At 40.9% G+C, this 24,889-nt stretch overlaps 1 protein-coding gene across 5 annotated transcripts in view; it reads right to left on the bottom strand.

The window, feature by feature from the left end:
• Nucleotides 1-8,615: 8,615 nt before the first annotated feature.
• Nucleotides 8,616-24,889, bottom strand: part of jak3 (Janus kinase 3 (a protein tyrosine kinase, leukocyte)) — a 45,445-nt gene continuing 29,171 nt past the window's right edge. For all 5 annotated transcript variants that reach the window (XM_021572956.3, XM_021572903.3, XM_090196320.1 and 2 more), the window contains exons 10-24: nt 19,277-19,457; nt 18,929-19,053; nt 18,602-18,733; nt 17,560-17,647; nt 17,020-17,144; nt 16,605-16,743; nt 16,279-16,430; nt 15,779-15,929; nt 13,824-13,948; nt 12,935-13,124; nt 12,252-12,376; nt 11,973-12,145; nt 11,499-11,616; nt 11,145-11,258; nt 8,616-10,723 (exon numbers count right to left, since the gene is read on the bottom strand). In XM_021572956.3, coding sequence (XP_021428631.2) covers nt 10,592-10,723; nt 11,145-11,258; nt 11,499-11,616; nt 11,973-12,145; nt 12,252-12,376; nt 12,935-13,124; nt 13,824-13,948; nt 15,779-15,929; nt 16,279-16,430; nt 16,605-16,743; nt 17,020-17,144; nt 17,560-17,647; nt 18,602-18,733; nt 18,929-19,053; nt 19,277-19,457 — 2,070 coding nt within the window. In that variant the 3' untranslated portion in view covers nt 8,616-10,591. The remainder of the gene's footprint in view (nt 10,724-11,144; nt 11,259-11,498; nt 11,617-11,972; nt 12,146-12,251; nt 12,377-12,934; nt 13,125-13,823; nt 13,949-15,778; nt 15,930-16,278; nt 16,431-16,604; nt 16,744-17,019; nt 17,145-17,559; nt 17,648-18,601; nt 18,734-18,928; nt 19,054-19,276; nt 19,458-24,889) is intronic.

The following is a 24,889-nucleotide window of genomic DNA, read 5'->3' on the forward strand; positions in this document are numbered from 1 at the left end:
TAATATTTTGATACTTTGTGCAAGGAAATTGATAAGCATTAAAAACTTTGTGGATGGAGCCTCTTGAGTGGCGGAGCGGTCTAAGACACTGCATCACAGATGCTGGTTCGAGACCCGTGCCGGTCGTGACCGGGAGATCCATGAGACGACGAAAAACTGGCCCGGCGTCGTCCGAGTTAGGGGAGGGTTTGGCCAGCCGGGATGTCCTTGTCCCATCAAGTGTATGGTGTTTCCTTTGACACAAAATGTTTTTTTTGTGGATCGGTATAATTTATATGTATAAAATGTATAGTAGTAATATTTATAATTACTAAATCGTGTAATTTTGAATACATTTATTTAACTTTGCATCGGGCCGCTTCTGGTGGGATTCTGGTAAGATGCCGGCAAAATCAGCTGAATTCCAGTAAACGGAAACGGCCCGATGTACTTGGGCCAATTCTGGGCAATCATTCATTTTAATTCCCGGACGAGTCCAACACCCGATTCTGAGCCGATTCAATCAGTTCCGGCTGCTTCTGGGACGCTTTCTCATTGCTAGCTGTGTGACGATTGGGAAGGAAATGTTTGTGGTCGACTTCAAAATAAAAACGTTAGACAAGAAATGATTTGTCAAATCAAATCAATCAAATCAAACTTTATTTGTCACATGCGCCGAATACAAGTATAGACCTTACTGTGAAATGCATACTTACGAGCCCTTAACCAACAATGCAGTTCAAGAAGAGTTAAGAAAAATACTTAACAAATAAACTATAGTAAAAAATAATACAAAGTAACACAATAACATAACAATAACGAGGCTATATACAGGGGGTACCGAGTCAGTGTGTGGGGGTACAGGTTAGAGGTAATTTGTACATGTAGGTAAGGGTGAAGTCACAATGCATAGATAATAAACAGCGAGTAGCAGCTATCTGCAAAACAAATGGGGGGGGGGGGGGGGGGTCAATGGCCATTTGATTAATTGTTCAGCAGTCTTATGGCTTGGGGGAAGAAGCTGTTGCCTTTTGGTCCTAGACTTGGTGCTCTGGTACGTTTTCCTCTGACACTGCCTATTATATAGGTCCTGGATGGAAGGAAGCTTGGCCCCAGTGATGTACTGGGCCGTATGCATTACCCTCTGTAGCGCCTTACTGTCAGATGCCGAGCAGTTGCCATACCAGGCGGTGATGCAACTGGCAGGATGCTCTTGATGGTGCAGCTGTAGAACCTTTTGAGGATCTGGGGACCCATGCCAAATCTTTTCAGTCTCCTGAGGGGGAAAAGGTTTTGTCGTGCCCTCTTCACGACTGTCTTGGTGTGTTTGGACCATGATAGATCGTAGGTGATGTGGACACCAAGGAACTTGAAGCTCTCGACCTGCTTCACTACAGCCACGTCAATGTGCTCGGCCCTACTTTTCACGTAGGCCAGGATTAGCTCCTGTGTAACAATGTTTTTGTTGCAAATTGCGTTGGTGGTATTGATTTATTTTTAATAATTTTTGTAAAAAATGTATTTATTCCTGTTTCCTTACTAATCATTGTTCCTGTTCTGTTATTGATGTCCTAGTACAAAGCACTCTCACACTGATATGGAGCAATTTATCAGATACAGTGTTCTATGTAATGGCCTAATTCACTTATTGATAGAGGTCATAGATCATTAGGATATTAAACGAAGCACAACTTGGACAGTCAACAGCATACGCAAGATGTGAAAACCAAAACAAATAAGCCTTTTACAAAGGACTTCCCTTCAGCGGTGTAAAGTGTAAAATATTTTTTACTTAAGTACTTTACACCACTGCTTAAGTAGTACTTTAAAGTATTTCTACTTAAGTAAAAATATTTTGAAGTACTAAAGTAGTTTTTGGGGGTTTCTGTACGATTTCTATTTTTGACAAATTTTACTTTTACTTCATTCCTAAAGAAACTAATTACATTTTTACTACATTTTCCCTGACATCCAAAAGTTACGTTTTAAATGCTTAGCAGGACAGAAAATGGTCCAATTCACACACTTATCAACTGAACCTGCATGGTCATTCTTACTGCCTCTGATCTGGTGCACTCACTAAACACAAATTCATTGTTTGTAAATAATGTCTGACTGTTGGAGCATGCCCCTTGCTATCCGGAAATAAAAAAAAAACAAGAAAATTGTACCGTCTGGTTTGCTTATTAATACAATGAATTTTTAATTATTCATACTTTTACTCTTGATACTTAGGTATATTTAAAACCAAATGCTTTTAGACTTTTACTCAAGTAGTCATTTCCTGGGTGACTCACTTTTACTTGAATCATTTTCTAATAAGGTATCTTTACTTTTACTCAAGTATGACAGTTGGGTACTTTTTCCACCACTGTACTTATGTAGTTTTTGGGGGTATCTGTACTTTACGTGACTATTTATATTTTTGCCAACTATTACTTCACTACATTCCTGAAGAAAATAATGTACTTATTGTGAGCGGACCAAGTAATTTGGTGTTACTCTAAAGGGGAAAGGTGGAATAAATGAGTCAGGAGTAGGTTCTCTATTGAGAGATTTCTTTCAACTCAAACACTCCACAATCAATGATGATCTCCCACGGAAAACATAAATCTTCTTCTTTACACGAAAAAGGTTTATGACAGTCATAAATACCTCTTCCCCCTTTTTCCTCTCTCTACCCTACTGAGGTTACATGTGCAACACCCTTGGTTAACATAGAGAACACTGAGGTGGGGGGAAATTAACTATATTCTGGTAATCCGAACAATTGAACATATGCGGTGGTACTTAATGAATATGATATCAGTTCGGTTGTCATCTGAGACATTCTCATCAATGATAAGATGACATAAACTCTACAGTGGAAAGTCTACACATCAGAGTTATCGGATTCACATGGAATTGTTGTTCAATTTAAATGTTTGAATATGAAATTATTTGTGATGGGATGAAATGTGATTTTAGCTTCTAAAATGAGAGATTTGGATTTTCACAAGACAGGGCTGCTCAATCAGTGGCCCGCCCTGTGAAGGGACATGAGCTATAAAACTTTTCAAACACGCCCTCCTCTCCCTTCCTATATAAGCCCTTGATGACAATAGAACTTCCTGTTCCGAGGATGTGAGGACGACGGTCTGATGTCAGAATGGTTCAGATAATAACTACAGAACGTAGCCAACATCAGCGTGAGCTTTGGTTGCAAATGGTATGAACTTTGAACTCTTATTCACTACAGAAGTGATAGCTCCTAGCCGTTGAGTTAGCAAACTATCAAAATAGGTGGTCACCACTCCTCCGCTAATTAGTGAACCTCCACCCATAAAAGGATTGATCTCTGACCTCAGCAGCGATACCAACCCTAATTATACCATCAGCGAAAAAACAGCCGAAATTGCGAACGCTCTCCAAAATCAACCATCAAACACAGGCTTTGTGACGGTTCTCCCCACTTTTGCACCGATGTATCGCCATAAAAATGTGGCATCGGTCCAATACCACAGTGCACAGCTGAAGCACGTGCCAGACATGGCTAACATGAGGGGACAGGTGGAGAGAACTGAGCAACTACTGACAAAAGCTGGAAATTAAAACATTCTGCTAGTCGAGGAACTGCGTTTGAAATCTGAACAATTAAAAGTAATTGCAAATACTTATGACGATGAACGAGCACAAACTCTTCAACAAAATCGTTGTCTCCAGGAACAACTCGATTTAGCCAAAACTAAATACGATGTTGTCCACTCCAAACTAGATAAATCTGTTGAGTTATCTACAAACAGGAGCGCACAATTTGATAACATGCAGGCAGTTTTGTTGAACGTTACTCAGAGTAGCACGGTTCTACTCAAAATTCTGCAGACCAAAGAAAATCAATTGATGAACACAATGACTAAGCAAATCAGCAGAACTCATTGAAGTCGCTGACCAAAGTAAGGATGAGAGAACTCAGGTGATGAAGATGGAAATCTTGATTTCTAAGCAAGAGGAAGAAATCTCATCACTGAATCTCTCGCTCCTGTGACGACCCTCCTACTCTGTCTGCCGTATTCTCTCTTTGTTTTTGTTTCCTTATTAGGATGCCGGTGGGCGGAGTTGGGAGGGTTGTCAGCTACATAGGAAACACCTGGGCCCGGTGTGTCCCAGGATAAATACACCACTTGCCCATTCATGGAAGAGACTCTCTCCATGCAGACACCTTTACAGATTTTGTTGTGTATCTTGGTGGTTTTTGGTTGTCTGCTTTGGCACCATTCAACACCCTGCATTATCACATTCATGCATGCAAAACACTCACTTACACTACTGATTACACACACCATTGTATATTGCACTTAGTTTACTTTATTTAATAAATATATGTTTTGTTACTCCTTATCTCCACGTTGTCTCCCTTTTGTTACGGGCTTTGAGCCGGTTCGTGACACTCCGTACTCAAGACCTCTATCTGTAAACCATGACATAAGTTTGAGACCGAAAGGAGCAAGTGCGACAGGTGTCCAAAATCATTACTCTAAGTGCTCAAGTGGACTCTGCAATGCAGCATAATACCGCCCTTAGGTACCATCTGGAGGAAGTCCAGAATGGTCACGCTGTAGAGCGGAGCCCTGTAGAGTGTTACGGATACAGGTATGTGGGTGTGTGTGTATATATCCTGTGTTCTTTTCTCTCCTTCTCCCCTCACAGGTGAAAATCATCACTCCCCAATTAGTCACCAATCAATCATCAATCAGAAGACACACCTCCTGTTTCCTACCCAATCACAATTCCTTTCCCTTGGTTTAAAAACCCTGTCAGTTGTTTGCTCTAGAGCTTAATCTCTCTGTAAATGCCATATCTCTATAGATCGTTATGGCTCTATCTCTCTTTATGTATTGAGCCATCTTTTGTTTGAGCACCTCCATATCACTTTGTCCCCACCTGTGAGTATTGTTTTTGGTTACGGTGTTTGTTTGCTGGTGGGAAAAGGGGGAACCAAGACAAGGCGCCCATGGGCATACGCTACTCGTAGGTAAACTTAACACTAGTTAGAACTGGGTGGACCACCCACTGTATTTTTGGTTAGTTAGCTGTTGTTGAAATAGGCTAGTCTAGCTTAGGGGTGTTTTGGATGCTTATTGTTTCTTTCCTTGGGTACAGCTCAGCCCCTTTCCTGTCCCCTCTGCGCACCGAACCCGTTAGCGGAATTAAATTTGACAACATACGGTGATCGCTACATAAATAGTCATATTAAACATTCATGAAAATACAAGTGTCTCACATGTTTTGAAAGCCTAGAATCTTGTTAATCCAACTGCGTTGTCAAAAAGGATTTACTGCGAAAGAATACGATGAGACTATCTGAGAACAAAGCCCCATTTAAAAAATAACTATTTCAACTAGCACAGGCGTAACATCACAAATTGCTATAAAATAAATCGTTTACCTTTGACAACCTTCCTCTGTTTGCAATCCCAATGCTCATTGTTACACAATGAATGGTCTTTTGTGTGATTAAAATCCATTTTTATAGCCTAACACGAAACATTTTGTGAACCGCTTGTGTCGTGAATTCTGTCTCATTCCATTTTCGACGACACATTCGATGTAAATACACACACTAAACGTGATTTTTCCAGTCATGTTTCATTGCAGTCAACTGGTTTGTTTGTAACAATCAAACCTGATGGGTCATTTTGTGGGACGTAGTGACTGAAAGAAACCGATTTGAAGACAAGTAATGACATTGTGCACCAATGATATGACCGCTGTTTCGTTGATTTACTATTTTTAACCCAATGACCACTGATCGTCTTGAAATCTAGCTGGGTAGATAGCCAATAAGCTGAGGTAAACAGCAATATGTAATGTTTGTGTTGGAAGACCAACCCATGTAGTAAACTCCGGCGTAAAGAGGGTCATTCGCCATTGAAGTTTCATACCGGAAGGAGCCACGCATGTTACACACAGCATTGTTTTGGTAAAGCGCATCTTCAGCTGTTTATATAACAATCAGTATGGTGACTAAGTCAGGGAAAGCTAAGTCTAGATATACAGATGTGCACACAATTTTAGAAGAAATTGATCGTGAAAGTGAGACAGATTTTTGGAGGACGATTCATTTAGCGATTCCCAAATGGAGGAATATTTTTTTGAACGGAGAGGACATCGTTTTGGACTGGTAAGTTCTTCTCGTGCTAATGCCGTTTGAAATTAATCATATAAAATATTATTTGATTTGTAATTTTTTTTTTGGTTATATAATTGTCATCAGCAACCGCTGAATAGCATAGCGCCACAGTCAAATAATATTACAAAAAATTATTCATATTCATGTAATCACAAGTGCAATATAGGAAAACACAGTTTAGCCTTTTAATCCACCTGTCGTCTCAGATTTTGAAATGATGCTTTACAGCGAAAGCAATCCAAGCGTTTGTGTAAGTTTATCGATAGCATAACATAACATTATGTACACTAAGCATCAAGTAACCAGGTCACGAAAATCAGAAAAGCAATCCAAAAAATAGTTTACCTTTGATGATCTTCAGATGTTTTCACTCATGAGATTCCCATTTACACATCAAATGTTCCTTTTGTTCCATAAAGATTATTTTTATACCCAAAATACCGACGTTTGTTTGTCCACAGGAAAGAGCAGTCACGACAACGCAGACGTATATTCCAAATAATATCTATAATGTCCACAGAAACTGTTTTTTTATAATCAATCATCATGTTGTTTTTTGAAATATATATTCGATAATATATTAACCGAGTGTGTAGGTTTTTCAATAACAGCGGGAGGAACAATGGCGGCTTTACTCAGTTGCGCAAAAACTCACTCTGAGAGCCCCCACCTATCAACTTACGCAATGTGATCCTTCACGCTCATTTTTCAAAATAAAAGCCTGAAACTATGTCTAAAGACTATTGACTCTATAGCTACAGCACTCACCAGTTTTCTCAGAAGTCCATAGGTCATCCCTGTAGACTGCCCAAAACTAGTGCCTCAAAACTAGTGCTACATTTTGCAACAGAAACGGGGATTCTGGACATTCTCGTAAAGCCCAGCGCATTGGCTATCTAGCTAGTCTTGTTTGACCCCAATTGGTGCTTATTAGAGTCGACCAAGTGATGACCGGCCGCGTCATCGGCGTGCCGGGAAGGCATCGCTCTCTGACCAAATTTGGTGTCCTATAGGATACACTACACCCCTAATGATATAGTGAAGTTTGGTTACTTTCTAGGATCTCTGAAGAATATATATACACGTGATTTGACTGGTTGAAACAACGTTTAGGGTTAGATTTTCAGAGTCCTTTTTTTGCGAATTGAAAGAGTGGAAATACAAAAATCGATCGTGCATGCTATGTGGACCTTTTTAGGATATGAAAAAGGATTTTATCGAACAAAACAACACTTCATGTTATCTCTGGGATCCTTTGGATGATAAATCAGAGCAAGATTTCATAATGTAATTACATATTTCACCTTCAGAGGTGAATTTATCAAACCTATCGCGGTGACAAAAGTGTTTTGTTGTTAGGAGCTTTCCTCAAACAATAGCATGGCATTTTTTCGCAGTAATAGCTACTGTGAATTGGACAGTGCAGTTATATTAACAATAATTTAAGCGTTTTATATTTATATATAAAATGTATAAGAAAAAAATGGATGTAGCAGATTGCCCCTTTAAGTCTATCAAAAGTGTACGAGTTTGAGCATGAGCGCATTTAGGGGCAGCTCTCTGTCTCTCCTTCTCACATTTCCGAATCATTATTAAACTTATTGATAAATTATCCAACCCAAAAGTATAATGACAGACCCCACGTGAAGTACTAGGGACTATCACTTCAATTTAAGACCCTCAATTTAGCACACACCGACACTTGCAGAATGTACATTTACATTGACATACAGTATATTCATCTTATATTTCTAGTAATCACATTCCTCCTCACAGCCCCCATTTTTCTACCAGTACACCAGCAGCAAGATAGAAGTTTGGAAGGGATTTCTCTCCATGCTCACTTCACATGGACTCAGGTCGCACTCCTGAGAGAAAAGGCATTTGAGAAAAGGCAGTTGATGGCCTTGATGTATGATCTTAATTTGAGAATGAGAATTTTCCTGCGCCACAGGAAATTCAGATGAGCTTCGTGATTTACATAAATTCACTGAAAAGCTGCACTTACACGTTTATATTAACAGTGTTGCACTTTTCACATAGCCTACTTTTGTCCAGCTAATTTATTTTATTTATCTCACCTTTATTTAACCAGGTAGGCCATAGGCTAACCACCGATCAAGCAACATTATGGACTAAACGTTAAAATCCTGTTGCTGCAGGATTATTTTGCTACAATAATACTGGTCAAATGAATATCCCATATTGGTACCTCTCTTACATCTGATCACATGTTCCATATTTGGATTCTGTGCCCCTCAGACATTGAAGGAATTCCAGGGTGGACTGAAGTTGGAAAATAGGCTACCTATTCTATATTTTCTGTATATTCTGTATTTTATTTATGTATTTTGAATGTAGGGCTTTTGTGTGTGGGGATTTTGTATGCAGGACTCAATGTTGATTCCCTGTTAAAATAATGGCTCAATTAAAAAAGTTTAAAAGTAAACCTGAAGATGACAAGCTCTTATAAGAGTATTGTTTATTTGTGTGCTTAGACACTCTAAAGATTACATCATGATTTATTATCAAAATGTTTCTTTCCAGTCGTTATTAGGTTGTAAACAAACAGAAAAACTCACACGGATGATTAGAAAAAGCTCAAAACATATATATTCAACCCACTGGATGCTTCAGCTGCAAACACAACATACAAGTCACTCAAACATGTGTGTATGCATTCTGACTAGGCCAAGTCACCTCCTTGTATGTCTAAAATAAACAATCTGTCTATGTTGCTAGGCCAGAATTCAGTCTGTTCCTCTTACTGGTATTGTCATGGTCCTGCCAAAGTTCCTTCTCTCTTCAACTGTTAACCGTAACTTGAGTTGAGTTCCACATGCTTTCTAGTACTACTTTTTTGGAAACTGGCCTGCCTTATCAGGAAATGAGACTAAACTGTTGCTCTTTCCTCATTCCGTAGGAACTTAATATTCAGCAATAACATGTTTGCCCATTCTCTCAATCAGTAACTTTCCATGCACAACGTTCCTATTCACCTTTCATTAACTCCTAACATATACAGTTGAAGTCGGAAGTTTACATACACTTAGGTTGGAGTCATTAAAACTCATTTTTCATCCACTCCACAAATGTATTGTTAACAAACTGTAGTTTTGGCAAGTCCAGAAAATGATGTCATGGCTGTAGAAGCTTCTGATAGGCTAATTGACATCATTTGAGTCAATTGGAGGTGTACCTGTAGATGTATTTCAAGGCATACCTTCAAACTCAGTGCCTCTTTACTTGACATCATGGGAAAATCAAAAGAAATCAGCAAAGACCTCAGAAAAACATTTGTAGACCTCCACAAGTCTATTTCATTCTTGGGAGCAATTTCCAAATGCCTGAAGGTACCACGTTCATCTGTATAAACAATAGTATAAGTATAAACACCATGGGACCATGCAGCCGTCATACCGCTCAGGAAGGAGATGCGTTCCGTCTCCTAGAGATGAACGTAATTTGGTGCGAAAAGTGCAAATCAATCCCAGAACAACAGCAAAGGACCGTGTGAAGATGCTGGAGGCAACAAGTACAAAAGTATCTATATCCACAGTAAAATGAGTCCTATATCGACATAACCTGAAAGGCAGCTCACCAAGGAAGAAGCCACTGCTCCAAACCGCCATAAAAAAGCCAGACTACGGTTTGCAACTGCACATGGGGACAAAGATCAGACTTTTTCGAGAAATGTCCTCTGGTCTGATGAAACAAAAATAGAACTGTTTGGTCATAATGACCATTGTTATGTTTGGAGGAAAAAGGGGGAGGCTTGCAAGCCGAACAACACAATCCCAACCGTGAAGCATGGGGGTGGCAGCTTCATGTTGTGGGGGTGCTTTGCTGCAGGAGGGACTGGTGCACTTCAAAAAGTAGATGGCATCATGAGGAAGGACAATTATGTGGATACATTGAAGCAACATCTCAAGACATCAGTCAGGAAGTTAAAGCTTGGTTGCAAATGGGTCTTCCAAATGGACAATGACCCCAAGCATACTTCCAAAGTTGTGGTAAAATGGCTTAAGGACAACAAAGTCAAGGTATTGGAGTGGCCATCACAAGGCCCTGACCTCAATACTATAGAAATTTTGTGGACAGAACTGAAAAAGCGTGTGCGAGCAAGGAGGCCGACAAACCTGACTCAGTTACACCAGCTATCTGAAACGTTTGACCCAAGTTAAACAATTTAAAGGCAATGCTACCAAATACTATTTGAGTGAGAAAGTGGTGATCCTAACTGACCTAAGACAGGGAATTTTTATTATTAAATGTCAGGAATTGTGAAAAACTGAGTTTAAATGTATTTGGCTAAGGTGTATGTAAACTTCTGACTTCAACTGTACATTTTTTATGCATGTAATGTAATCAATAAGTTCTAATATGGTAACAGGAATATATGTATTTCAAGTTAGAATGCAAAATTCTCTAATAGGGTTGGCTTCAGTTATTTTCATCCTTTTGAACCTTCTCTCTCTCATCTTGGATGCTGGTCTCAATCTGATCTCCCAGGGTGGAGAACGTTGGCCGTTCCTCAGCGCTGTATCCCCAGCACGCCGTCATCATACTATAAATCTGTTAAATAAAACAATGGAAGGTTACAAAAACAGGCAAAATAATAACTTTCATACCTGAGACATCCCTATGTCTAGTGTCTATGCCTGTAAAAACTCAGGATAGGACCAGTATTAATTAATTTATCTTAAAGTGTGACTTTGTGCACTCCTCAACACGCATTTAAAATCATTGTGTTGTTGTGAGTATGGACTAGCTAAAGCAGGATTTCCCAAACTTGGTCCTCGGGACCCCAAGGGCTACACATTTTGGTTTTTGGCAAAATAGGGTTAAGTGCCTTGTTCAAGGGCACATTGATGGATTTTTCACCTTGTCGGCGTAGGCATTTGAACCAGTGATCTTTCAGTTACTGGTCCAACAATCTAACCGCTAGGCTACCTGCCACCCTAAGCGTGGCATATGGCTGTGGAAGGTGTCTTACTCTGGGAGGGCAGAGTGGTGGAGCAGGCAACCTCCAGTTGTCCTTCAGGATATCAACCAGATGCATTGAAATGGAGAGACCCTGCATGTCATTGCCAATCTCCTGCATATATAGCTTTAAATGTGCAGTGGATGGGAGAGAAAATGTCAGAATCAAATTAGGCATTTATGGGCAGGTAATGTACAATCATAATAATTTAGTTAAAATCATTGACACAAAAAAATGAAAATATTTTTTTATGAGCTTAAAGTAATGTAATGTCAGGGTTGGTAGATTTGAGATAGCTCAAGCTGAAACACAGATATTTAATGAGACCAGTAGAACAAGGTATTAAGGCTTGGTTAAGCCACTTACCCTCTTTGGGTTGCAGTTGTGCTCACAATAGGAGAAGAGCTCATGAAGGACGACTCCAAAACTCCAGACATCTGACTTGTGGGAGAATTTGGACTCTGTGATGGACTCTGGGGCATACCTGGGTATGAACAGAAGCCTTATTAGAGGACAACTTGCCTTAGAGCTAATTTCCATAGAAAATGAAGATGCTCTCAGCAGCACTTCAAGTCTATTGACCTGGATTCATTGGAGAATCAGGTGCGTTAGTGCATGAACAGAAATGTGCATTAAATGTGCACACTATCGCGCTAACCCTAACAGTACTGTACTTTTACTTTGTTCCAGCAACATTGATGGATGTTCATCCAGCCTAGCACAGGACAGCTCAGTTTGGATCAGTAATGTGAAAAGGTAACAAGTGTCTCCAGGAAGAAGACTGAAGTAGATCATGTCATTTCCACACATGAGTGGAAAGTAAATTCCAAATGCAGTTACCAGAAAATTGGGCTTTCACCAGGATGTGTTACACGGTAGTACTCCTTGTCAAAGGGAATGATCTTTGTCAGGCCAAAATCAGCTATTTTGACCAGTGTGTCACTTGCTACCAGAATGTTCCTAGCAGCCAGGTCCCGGTGCACGTAGCGCATGCTCTGCAAGTACTCCAATCCCTAAGTGTGCAAAACAACACAATTAAGGTTTTCCCCTTTACAATGTAGAGATAAACAGTCTTGTATGGAATAGTCAGGACTTCTGCTATTTGAATTGGACTCATACTTTACAGATTTGAGAGGCAAAAAGCAACATCCTCCTGTTGTTGACGAGCTGCCGGTTCTTCTCCAGGTATCCAATCAGACTGCCATAGGGCAAATATTCCATCACCAAGCTCATGCTGAGTCGACCTACCCAAAATGTGGATAAACATTCAGAGAGTTAACACAAACATTCCTGCCTTGAAACAGCAATTTACATGTAGGCTGAAGGTTCTTACTTCTAATATACTACCTAATCTTTTACATGTTTTTTCAAGAATAGGAAGAGAAAGAAGTTCCCTCTGGGGAAAAACAAATGTTTATATTTTATTCAGTGTCTTGAGTATAAATAACAAAGAGGGCACATTTAAGAAGCTAATACAGATATGGAGGTTGACAAAACAGTTTTGATGGTCTAAAGTTATCAAGTAATGGCATTTCTGGCATTTCAGCTATGATTATGAAAATCACAAAGATTTCAGCCCATTTTATGTTCCATTGACTGTTGCATGGTCTATTGACATTGACGGAAAGAATACCAAAACCCCCAACAAACTTCAAATATGAGTTTGTCTAGCGACACTTCATAGAACAGGTACATTTCCCATGCTATCAACTGTGGTGCAGCTGCAGATAACCTGGTGGCATTATAGCCTACAAAAAGTGTTATTGGGGTCTTGGTGTATGAATTTATTTGCATGTTCTTACCCATGCTGTAGCAGACACCCCTGTATTTGACAATGTAGTCACAATGCAGGGAGCGAATGGTGTTGATTTCCTTTTGAAAGTCTTCCAGGTTTGACTGCTTGTTGGGCTGTAGCTTCTTCACAGCAATCAGCTCGCCTGTGTTGTCCCCCAGAGGATCATATCGGCACAGCTCAACACTGCCAAAGTTCCCCTAAATACAATGAGGACAGAACGTTTTATATTAAAACATGTACTGTAATATACAGTACAACAGGTTGGGGGTGTTCGTATTTTAACCTAGTCAATTCTAGGATTGAGTTCTGAATTAGATTAAATTGATGTATTGATAACGGTCATAATAGAAAGTAATGTTCACCACTCCAATTCCTGAATTAAAGTTACTGTACTGTATGTTGAAATAGATTTGACCCTTGGTACAGGATGCCTAAAATGTTTTGTTCAGAATAGTGTGGATTGCAGAAGGATAGGAGAACACTGTCCTCTTGTGGTACATGATAAAAAGTGAAGTGACCATTTCTAGGGCTTAGTTTTTTTCTCATTATTTTCTTTTGTTCCCCAAATAACATCGGAAAGCAGAGAGTCAGTCGACTTGCGTTCAGCCATGCATTTTTTTTAGACATAAAGGCACAATGTGTAATTTCAACTACCTAACCCTGACACTTTGTTTGGTGAGCCAGGGGATAGGGCTGGGGAAATGCAACTACTCTCAATGTCATAGACGGAGCTACTGTATGGATGCAAGGACTGACAGTAGCCTGTAAGAAAATTAATCATCATAGCTTTTTAAAGCTATACAATGTTTGTTTACAAAGACTCAATTAACAACAAAAGGAGATGAGAGGTGGAAGCACAGCATGTGGGAAAGCAACTCATGCAGGTGACAAGTTACCTTCCCCAGAGGGGAGATATAGCGCAGGTGTCTCTCCTCATACACTGATTGGTCCTGCTGGTGGGAGGGGCCTAATGCTCTGTCCCTGTCAGGGAGAGGCTCCGCAGCATGGAGTATCACGTAATCTATGGCACAGGAAGAAAGGCACTCAGAGGCTATGTCACTACTGATGCCTTTCATAAATCACATAGGGACAGATTTAAAAGTGTTTGCCTCAGAGCAAAGATTAAAGGAATAAAGGAATAAAAGGTTATCAATAAGTAGAGGTCAGTTTAAGGTAACTGTCCAGTGTTTCCAGATTTCTATGAAATATGACCTATAATTACTTACAAATGAGTGAAATAGTTTCCCTTCCAAAAAATGCTAAGGAAGTACATTAAAAGCAGGTGTTCTGTGTTGGAATGAGTTCTTCGGGCTATACACATAGGATAGAACCCAAAAGGGTTCTATGTAAAATCCTTTCCACGGAGGGTTCTACATGGAACCCAAAAAGGTTCTACCTGACACCAAAAAGGGTCCTACCTGGTAAGACTGCCCCCGACAAATGTTTTGGGGTCAACCGAGTTTTTTTAGAATGTGTATTTTTGCATATATAGACACACCCTATGTTTGAATAAAATCAACTATATGTAGGCTACTGAGCTTGTCTGATGCTTTATGCACTGCGATTAAAAATGAAAACACACAAATTACAAAAGAGGGAGCCAGAGATCAATATAGCTTAACCAGAAGACATAAACCTCTTCCCGACCTTTCTCCCGCTGCTGCTGGCCTTTGCAGATTCTGCCTTTAAGCTCCTGAAGTTGCCGGTAATAGGCTGCACCAGCGATCGGCAACATTTTCCATTTGGAGTGCCAAGTTATCGTACCATTTCTACTGAGTTGTGTGCCAGTTATGATTTCATATGCACATTTTCGGGGAACAGTTTCAATTAATTTATTATAATGTCTTTATATCTGAAAATCAATGTTGTGGTTAATCAAAATGTAATCTAAATTAAAATGATAGAAATCTAAAAGTAACTTCTATTGCCATTGCTACGTTGAGGAACTATTGTTAGTCTCAATGGATGTAAAAACAGACTTCCTTTACTTGCTGTTTGAGGCAAAGAAAAAATTACTTAGATAAGCACCACAGTGATGGTGAGTTAAGACAATCAGAAAAAGTATCAGATTCCCAAATGGGCCATTTATAGGCCTACATTTGCATGCATGCCAGTTAGCCTAGGCCTACTTCTATGAGTAATCAGATGTGTTTCCTTACTCAAGATGTACAAGAGCACTACAAACAAAAGACAATTAATAAATTGACAACTTGTAAATGGAATGAAATAAACCAAAACTTTGTTCTCAAAAGTATAGCCTAGGTTGTGCGCTCTGCAAACAACTTGTCCACTTCTACAATGACAATGATAAGACTGGAGTAATAATAATATGTTAAATGCATTAACAGAAATTACCCTAACCAAACAAACATTGCAGATTTGAAATCTTGGGAATTAACGGTAGGCTAAATGTAGCCTACTACCGATGATACTGGTGTGCCATCCCCATGGCCTCAGCAATGGATTAGTCCACTTAGACAGGTGTGAATCAGACAGGTGTCTTTCCTACCATACATTTATTTTTAAATATATCGACTAAAAAAATCTTGGTAGACCAACAGCCTATCGACCAAACAATCAACCAGTCGACTAAATAGGGTCAGCCCTACTACCTGGAACCAAAAAGGGTTCTCTTATGTGAACAGCTGAAGAACCCTTTTGGAACCCTTTTTTCTAAGAGTGTAGAACAAACAGGTCAATAAAAGACAAAGCCCCTAAACTAAAGGCCAGTTTGTGTTTAGCTGTGTTTTATTAAACAAATTCCCACCTGAAAATAGCAGGTAGAAACTATAATTCTGGACCACACCAGGTGTTTTAAGTAACATGGTTTGGATTCATTAGCGAGAAGTACCTGACGTTATCAGACTGTTCAGTTGGCGAATGATGCTTCGACAGGAGGGCCTGAATGCAGGCTGGTAGTTCATACACTGACTGATAAGATCCGCCAGCTCTGTCCACTCTGAGGAGGGTAACTGCTTGTAGGTCTCGTAAAACTGCAGCTTCTGCTTGAAAGAAGCAGAGGTTAATTCAACATACTGGGTTTCTACAAAAACGCTGTGGTGAATTTGTGTGGAATTTGACCACATATTTTCTGAAAACCGCTTAAAAAGTAATCAACATTGGATTAATGTAAGTGTAATACTCAGGATGTAGACAAGGACTAATCCAAGGAGAATTAACAGTTGGTAATTTCATGTGGGTTATACAGAGAAAATAAACTGCACTTGATTTTCCTGAAACTATAATTGTATATGTTTCATGAATATATAACTTTGGCCCTTATCCACAGGGTAAGTCAATATCAGATACTGTACATTATTGTGTTAGTGGTAGTAAAAGGTGGGAGTTTACCCTCTCGAGGTCCAGGCCCTGTAGTGGTGCCTGTCCTCCATTGAATAGCTCCCACAGCGTGGCACCGAAGCTCCACTTATCACACTCCAGCTCTAGCCTCTCTGGAGCCTCCAGCACCTCCGGAGCTACCCATGGAATCCTGTCAAGCAACACTGTACACACACACACAGACACACACACACACACACACACACACACACAGCCCATACAGTATATACAGAACACAAACAGTTAAAAGCATGAGGTTCTTAAATAAAACATCACTTTTCGAAGCCATTCCCAGTGTGCATGTATACTCTCTGCATGACATTATGATAACTGTTTACCATCTCTGCCCAACATTGCCAAGTTGATGCCCGGGTCACTCAGCTTAATGAATGGAGAACTTCCTTGGGATGCGTCCCCCTCTCTGGCCAAGAGCAGATTTTTGGCACAAATATTCCCATGAGTAATGTTTTTCTCTTCCTATTTGATGAAGGAAGAGACAGAATGTAACAGTTTATTTGAATAGTTCTTAACGAAAGTGTATGCTCAAACAATGAGCAAGTAGTAGCAGTTTAACTAGTGTATACACTAGTATTGACAATGAAGGAATGTCTAAGGATAGTTAATCAAACATCTAATGATAATCTATTTGAACAAAGGTGCTTCCACCGAAAACATACAAAATACTTCCACAGAAGTTATGTATTATCAACTGAAGAGAAAGAGAAATCAGGCCAAAGATCAGGTTCATCTCACCAGGAAATTGAGCGCACTAGCCAGCTGTTTGGCTACGTCAAGTTTCCAGCTGACCGACACTGACCCTTCCCTCTTCAGGAACAGGTCAAGGGCCCCACACTTGATAAACTCCTGCACCATGACGTCTGCAAGGTTAAGAGATGACCAGCGTAGCATGATTAGATGTGTTACAATAGCAGCAGCTCCTTGCGAGAGAGTTGAGTCAGAACTGCTCAAAGCCCCCACAGAAAATGAAGTGGAACTGCGTTAGCAGACTCTGTAGCACTTTAGATTACAGTGCCCTTAATACCGTGTCACTACTCATATAATTACAATGTAACAAGTATTGTAATTACTCATTGTTACAATGAGTTACAGTGAATTTACGGCAGTAACCTTAACTCTAACCATAGCCTTAACACTGACCTCAGCCCTAACACTATAACCTGTAGTTAATTTAAATTGTGCCTGGATTTTTAAAATATTTTTTTAAAGGTTTGGTGATTTTGTAGAAATCTGTGAGAAATGGGATGTTAAGTTGAGAGGTTGATGCTTACTCACTCTTGGATCTGTGAACACTTATCCCATAGACAAGGAGAAGGTGCTTGTGGGAAATCTGGCTCATCAAGCTGGCAGCTTCAAAGAATGACTAGAAATGACAAGCAAACAAATACTTAGAATGTGTGACCACTGTAGCTACTCTCCTTCTATTTGTACAGTATTTTCTTCAGTAAGGTGTAACAAGGGGTTGATACAGGCTTTGGTATCCTATCTTAGCTACTGTTTCATGTGGCAAAAAGCTACAGCCACCTGCTCTAAAACATCCCGTAGGATTCAAGAGACAATGAAACACATCCGATAATATGTTTTTAGAATATTCCAAAAAGAGCTGATATAACATGACACAAGTTAACAAAACCCCTCCAAAAAGTTTTCTAATAGGGTCTATGTCTTTAGATGCTTAGTTTGTTATACCATAGACCACCCCTTCCCAAATGGAAAAACCCTCCAACTGAAACTGGCTACTTGATTAATAATAATATTATATATATATATATTACCTTTATTTAACTAGGCAAGTCAGTTAAGAACAAATTCTTATTTACAATGATGGCCTACACCAGCCAATCCCGGAGGACGCTGGGCAAATTGTACGCCGCCCTATGGGACTCCCAATTCCCACAGGTTGTGATACAGCCTGGAATCGAACCAGGGTGTCTGTAGTGACACCTCGAGCACTGAGATACAGTGCCATAGACTACTGCACCACTAAATCATTTTTTCTTTGACGTTGTGATTGTTGTTAAAGAGTAATTATATTGTGCTGAGCGTATTGCTCTTACAGTTGATCGGATCATTTGACTCAATACATGTCAATTAAAGTAAAGTAGGATATTAAAATGGTCCTCTTATTATTGATTAAAACTAAAAGGACTCATAACATTCAGAAAAAAACTCAGCACCTGGGTTTAAACAAGAACACCTTCTGGTAGATATGGACTAATGCCATGAATGGGGAAATTACAGTTCTGATCCATTCTGATGCAGCCACAGTATCACATTCTATTTGACTTCTGAAATGCACATGATCTGTTTTGCGTACCTCCCAGCAGTTTTTGTGGTTTGCATCCAGCTCCTTAAGCAGAACATCTGTCACATGTCTCTCCCCATCACGGATGTCTATCTTGCTGCCTTTGAAGATTCGCGTGAAGGATCCCTGTCCCAAGCTTTCAGACTGACAGAAATTATACATACAGTAAAGTGAGTAAACCATTAATTCACTCAAACTGTCATTCATGGCCTTGCCCATCTTCCCTTATACAGGATTTGTCATAAGACAGAATTAATTTAAACTTGAATGGTATTAAACCCACATAACAGAGAACTGATAGGATGTTTGAGTAAAGCTCCAGGCTTCCACTGAACTCACCCATCGCAGATCCTCGTACTTGATCATGTGGAACTGGATGTGACTGGGTTTGGTCCTTTGCAGCATCGGAGACCCCTGTGTCTCTACTGAGCTGCTACCGCGGATGATGACCATGTTTGAGAGTTCTACAGCAAGTAAGGTGTAGTTTTTGTGATGAATGATGTAGCATTATGCAGATGTATCATTGCTAATTGTTATGATTGAGATATGTATAATCAAATAAATATTATGTCTTCTGATTTCAATATGAAATATATTTTAGTCTCATTTGATTGTGAAGTAACCAATGGTCAATGATCAGAATCCTATGATTTAGCTTTAAGTTTCAACTGGCTTGTTGTCCTGTACCTTTCGGTCGAGGTGGACAACATCTTTCCAGCTTGACAGGAACCTCAGCCAGGAGCAGCTTGCTTTGTTGGAAGAAGTCAGTGAGTTCCCTCAAGCTGAGGAAGGACTTGTGGACCCCCGAAAGACTGAATTGTTCATTCTTCATAATTAGACAGTCTTTGTAATCCAGCCCAAGAGGAGTCTAAGAGAATATTGAAAAGTACACCCCGTAACACATTATTTGGGGCGGCAGGTAGCCTAGTGGTTAGAGTGTTGGACTAGTATCCGAAAGGTTGCAAGATCGAATCCCCGAGCTGACGTTCTGCCCCTGAACAAGGCAGTTAACCCACTGTTCCTAGGCCGTCATTGAAAATAAGAATTTGTTCATAACTGACTTGCTTAGTGAAATAGAGGTAAAATATTCAGAAAATGCTGCTGTTGTCAATCTGCTGCCATAGGCAGCCTCCTAATCCTGCCTAATGAGCGGGCCTGCTAGCTAGCTACTTGTGTCAACACTATTATGGATAACAGAACAACTAGCTAGGTAGCTAGCAAAGACTAGCTAGCTATATGCCTAAACTACAGAAATCATGATGACGATAACTAGGCCAAATTGTCATACATTCTTCTTCGCTACCACAGATTCTCACAAGGTCAGACGCTTACAAGAAAGAAGTCAGAGTTGTCGATTTCCATTGTTACTTGTAATGTTAAAAAGGAAAGAAAAAGACAATCCCATTTTTCTAAATTAGATTGCTATCTAGGCTACTCACTAGCCTACAGATCTGAATCATCACTAGAATAGTTATTTATATGTTATTGAGTAGGCCTGTATCTTTGTTTAATCTAATGAATCTAATTATTAATCTAACAATACAAATCCTTATTGTTTTGTAAGATATGTAAGGTATTTTATATGTTGCAAGAAAGTTGACTGATGTAGTAGCATTTCTTTTTAATATATTTTTACTTGGTAATGAGTAATAAGTAATTATATAGAAATTGCTTATAGGTAACTATAAAGTTACACTTCACTTTAAATAGCTAAATCATGTGTAACATCTAGCAAAAACCTTATGCAGGTATGTACTCTGTGTATCACTGTTTATTTTCTCACTTGGACGGCACTTTCAGAAGCTGACGATTAGATTGTCAGAATGGTTAACGTACTTTGTAGTTACACGTCAAGATACACATTTTAAATAGATAAATCCTGTGTAACACCTATTAAATACATTGTACTCATGTAGATATTACACATACTCTGTAATGTACTTGTGGGTTTATCCTCTCACAGCTATACAATTAGGGTCAGGTTGTCAGGATGGCTAACGTACTATATGAGTACACATATATAAGTACACATGGGCTCCCGAGTGGTGCAGTGCAAGAGGCGTCACTACAGTCCCTGGTTTGAATCCAGGCTGCATCTCATCCAGCTGTGATTGGGAGTGTCATAGGGCAGCGCACAATTGTAATTAAGAATTTGTTCTTAAATGACTTGCCTAGTTAAACAAAGGTAAAATAAAAAGCTGGACGTAATGACGTCACAACTTTAAACAAAATACATAGAATGTCGAAATAAAATGAAGTGGTTGAAGTGTTTATATTACCCATTTAGTCAAAATAAAATACAATTTTATTAGTCATGGGGACGACATCATCGACGCACTTATTGATGAAGCCAATGACTGATGTGGTGTACTCCTCAATGCCATCGGAGGAATCCCGGAACATATTCCAGTCTGTGCTAGAAAAACAGTCCTGTAGCTTAGCATCTGCTTCATCTGACCACTTTTTTATTGATTGAGTCACTGGTGCTTCCTGCTTTAATTTGGCTTGTAAGCAGGAATCAGGAGGATAGAATTATTGTCAGATTCGCCAAATGGAGGGTGAGGGAGAGCTTTGTACGTGTCTCTGTGTGTGGAGTAAAGGTGGTCCAGAGTTTTTTTCCCTCTGGTCGCACATTTAACATTCTGATAGAAATTTGGTAAGACCGATTTAAGTTTCCCTGCATTAAAGTTGCCGGCCACTAGGAGTGCCGCCTCTGGGTGGGCGTTTTCCTGTTTGCTTATAGCGGAATACAGCTCAATGATTGCGGTCTGAGTGCCAGCATCAGTTTGTGGTGGTATGTAAACAGCTATGAAAAATATAGATAAATTCTCTAGGTAGATAGTGTGGTCTACAGCTTATCATGAGATACTCTACCTCAGGCGAGCAAAACCTCAAGACTTCCTTAGAAATCGTGCACCAGCTGTTATTGTAAATAACAAAAATACATAGTCAGCAGCCTCGTCTTACCAGACACCGCAGATCTATCCTGCCGATACAGCATATAACCAGCCAACTGTATGTTGATAATGTCGTCGTTCAGCCACAACTCTGTGATGCATAAGATATTACAGTTTTGAATGTCCCGTTGTGGGTTTAATCTTCCACGTAGGTCACCCATTTTATTTTCCAAAGTTTGCACATTTTCTAGCAGAATGGAAAGCAGTGGGGGTTTATTCGATTGCCTATGAATTCTCAGAAGGCAGCCCGTCCTCCGGACCCTTTTTCTCTGCCTTCTCTTCACGCAAATGACAGGGTTCTGGGCCTGTTCCCGGGAAAGCAGTATATCATTCACGTCGGGCTCGTTGGACTAGTTAAAGGAAAAAAAGGATTCTGCCAGTTTGTGGTGAGTAATCGCAGTTCTGATGTCCAGAAGTTATTTTTGGTCATAAGAGATGGTAGCAGCAACATTACGTACAAAATAAGTTTAAAAATAAGTTACAAACAACGCAAAGAAACAAACAAGAAAACACAATTGGATAGGAACACGTAAAACGTCAGCCTTCTTCTCCAGTGTCATCTGTATTCACAAATTGCGCATTAATAAATTGACAACAGCCTGTATGCCAAGCCTCCCACCTATCCTCCCACCTATCTGTTTCTGTCTCAGGTAGCCCTAATTCTCATGTGCCTAGGCCTACTTATCGCCAGAATCTGTGACAATCTTATCTAATGCTGAAACAATATGAAACAATATGATATTTGAGCATATCATATTGATATGATAATATGAGCATTTAAAATTGCTGTCATTCTTGAAAGTCAGGACAATCCTTGTCCTGCAAAGAAACATGCTTTTTTATAGTTGAATAAATTGATTTTGCAAGCAGTAGGCATTTTCGTGATGCCGTCAGACAGCCAGAGAGCATCTGTCCATCTTCTAAATTATACATTTTTTTTTTACCCCTTTTTCTCCCCAATTTCGTAGTATCCAATTGTTGTAGTAGCTACTATCTTGTCTCATCGCTACAACTCCCGTACGGGCTCGGGAGAGACGAAGGTTGAAAGTCATGCGTCCTCCGATACACAACCAACCAAGCCGCTGCTTCTTTAATACAGCGCACATCCAACCCGGAAGCCAGCCACACCAATGCGCCGGAGGAAACACCGTGCACCTGGCCACCTTGGCTAGCGTACACTGCGCCCAGCCCGCCACAGGAGTCGCTGGTGCGCGATGAGACAAGGACACCCCTACCGACCAAACCCTCCCTAACCCGGGCGACGCTAGGCCAATTGTGCGTTGCCCCACGGACCTCCCGGTCGCGGCCGGTTACGACAGAGCCTGGGCGCGAACCCAGGGACTCAGCTGGCGCTGCAGTACTGCGCCACCCGGGAGGCCTCTAAATTATACATTTTGAAAACACTGTTTTCATCATCAATTTTCACAATAAAGGAAGTTCGACAAAAGATAATTCATCCCTGTCGAACGGATAAAATGTTGGTTAATCTTTAGAAAATGTATCTTACATCTGCCGTTTTCATTAAGTCGCAATGATTTTTTTTGCCACATTGCTTATTTGTCAATGGAAACCTACTGTTTTTGCTAGCACTTGCCCCCCAAAAGTGTACCATCTGTGTTAACTTGGTTGAGTTTACAGATATACTGTAGGTCAACCTCACTGACTGGGTAACTACCAATCTGGTAGTATCCCAGATTATAATTAATGTGTATGTTACCTATTATGACAACTTTAAACTCCTTGCCATCCAAGTGAGAGGATAAACCCATAAGTACTGTTACGGTGCGTGAATGAGGACCCAAAAGCGAATTAACAAAACAGAGTATCTTTAATTACAAAACAAAACGTAGGCTCAGACGGACCGGCAGATTCCGACAGGACAGGACAAGGTTACAGGAACACGACGATGGTCTGGTTCAGGCATGAATGACACAAACAAACAAACAAGAATCCGACAAGGACAGGAGCAGAAACAGAGAGAGATATAGGGACCTAATCAGAGGGAAAAAGGGAACAGGTGGGGAACGGGGTGAATGGGTAATTAGGAGGAGACAAGGCACAGCTGGGGAAAAGAGGGGGAGAAAAGGTAACATAACAACGACCAGCAGAGGGAGACAGGGTGAAGGGAAAGGACAGAGACAAGACAACATGACAGTACATGACAGTACCCCCCCACTCACCGAGCGCCTCCTGGCGCACTCGAGGAGGAAACCTGGCGGCAACGGAGGAAATCCTCGATCAGCGCACGGTCCAGCACGTCCCGAGAGGGAACCCAACTCCTCTCCTCCGGACCGTACCCCTCCCAATCAACAAGGTACTGGTGACCACGGCCCCGAGGACGCATGTCCAAAATCCTGCGGACCCTGTAGATGGGTGCGCCCTCGACAAGGATGGGGGGGGGGGGGGGAAGACGAGCGGGGGCGCGAAGAACGGGCTTAACACAAGAGACATGGAAGACCGGGTGGACGCGACGAAGGTATCGCGGAAGAAGAAGTCGAACTGCGACAGGATTAATGACCCGAGAAATACGGAACGGACCAATGAACCGCGGGGTCAACTTGCGAGACGCCGTCTTAAGGGGAAGGTTCTGAGTGGAGAGCCAAACTCTCTGACCGCGACAATATCTAGGACTCTTAGTTCTACGCTTATTAGCAGCCCTCACAGTCTGCGTCCTATAACGGCAAAGTGCAGACCTGACCCTCTTCCAGGTGCGCTCGCAATGTTGGACAAAAGCCTGAGCGGAGGGGACGCTGGACTCGGCGAACTGAGATGAGAACAGCGGAGGCTGGTACCCGAGGCTACTCTGAAAAGGAGATAGCCCGGTTGCAGACGAAGGAAGCGAGTTGTGGGCGTATTCTGCCCAGGGGAGCTGTTCTGACCAAGACGCAGGGTTGCGAAAAGAAAGACTGCGTAAGATGCGACCAATAGTCTGATTGGCCCGTTCTGCTTGACCGTTAGACTGGGGGTGAAAGCCGGAAGAGAGACTGACGGAAGCCCCAATCAAACGGCAAAACTCCCTCCAAAATTGAGACGTGAATTGCGGACCTCTGTCCGAAACGACGTCTGACGGAAGGCCATGAATTCTGAAAACATTCTCGATGATGATTTGTGCCGTCTCTTTAGCAGAAGGAAGCTTAGCAAGGGGAATGAAATGAGCCGCCTTAGAGAACCTATCGACAACCGTAAGAATAACAGTCTTCCCCGCTGACGAAGGCAGTCCGGTGACAAAATCTAAGGCGATGTGAGACCACGGTCGAGAGGGAATGGGAAGCGGCCTGAGACGGCCGGCAGGAGGGGAGTTACCGGACTTAGTCTGCGCGCAGACCGAACAAGCAGCCACGAA

The sequence above is a fragment of the Oncorhynchus mykiss genome, chromosome 1 (genome assembly GCF_057628025.1).
Source record: "Oncorhynchus mykiss isolate SJ-2025 chromosome 1, ASM5762802v1, whole genome shotgun sequence".
Lineage (NCBI taxonomy): Eukaryota > Metazoa > Chordata > Actinopteri > Salmoniformes > Salmonidae > Oncorhynchus > Oncorhynchus mykiss.